At 62.5% G+C, this 510-nt stretch overlaps 1 protein-coding gene across 1 annotated transcript in view; it reads left to right on the top strand.

Moving 5' to 3' along the window:
• LOC119592530 (high-affinity choline transporter 1-like) overlaps positions 1-504 on the top strand; it is a 27,326-nt gene extending 26,822 nt beyond the window's left edge. Inside the window, exon 10 of the mRNA XM_037941389.1 lies at positions 40-504. Coding sequence (XP_037797317.1) covers positions 40-472 — 433 coding nt within the window. The 3' untranslated portion in view covers positions 473-504. The remainder of the gene's footprint in view (positions 1-39) is intronic.
• Positions 505-510: the final 6 nt, after the last annotated feature.

Here is a 510-nt window from a genome sequence, read left to right as displayed (position 1 = left end):
AGCACGATGTTCAACGCGCCTCGTCCGTGTCCGTTGCAGATACCCGATGTTCGACGAGGAATCGGGCACGCAGCTCTTCCCCTTCCGCACGCTGGCCATGATCTTGTCCGGATCTACGCTGGTGTTCTTCTCGTGGTTCTCCAACTGGGTGTTCTTCTCGGGCAGGCTGGCCCCCAAGTACGACTTCCTGCGCTGCGTCGTGAACATCCCCGAGGACGTGCAGACGGTCGGCGATCCTCACGAGGGCGAGATGACCGTGATGGCGTGTCACTCGGTGGTCAAGTACAACGCCACGGACGAGATGAACGGACGCGTCAACCCGGCGCTCAGTCTGGGATCCGACAGCGACGAGGACATCCCGGCGCCCACGACCGCGACGCCCGACGGCAAGGTCAAGAAGCGGCTGGTGGGCGAGATTATTTCCCCGCCGCCCATCACGTCGCCCAAGAAGCAGGACCAGACCAAGCTGTGAGGAGGGTAACGTGTGCTCCAGCGACTGGATGACGAACC

This window comes from Penaeus monodon, chromosome 30 (assembly GCF_015228065.2).
Source record: "Penaeus monodon isolate SGIC_2016 chromosome 30, NSTDA_Pmon_1, whole genome shotgun sequence".
NCBI classification, from domain to species: Eukaryota; Metazoa; Arthropoda; class Malacostraca; order Decapoda; family Penaeidae; genus Penaeus; species Penaeus monodon.
The sequence above is the reverse complement of the archived record's forward strand: the minus strand, read 5'-3'. Positions and strand labels throughout refer to the sequence as shown.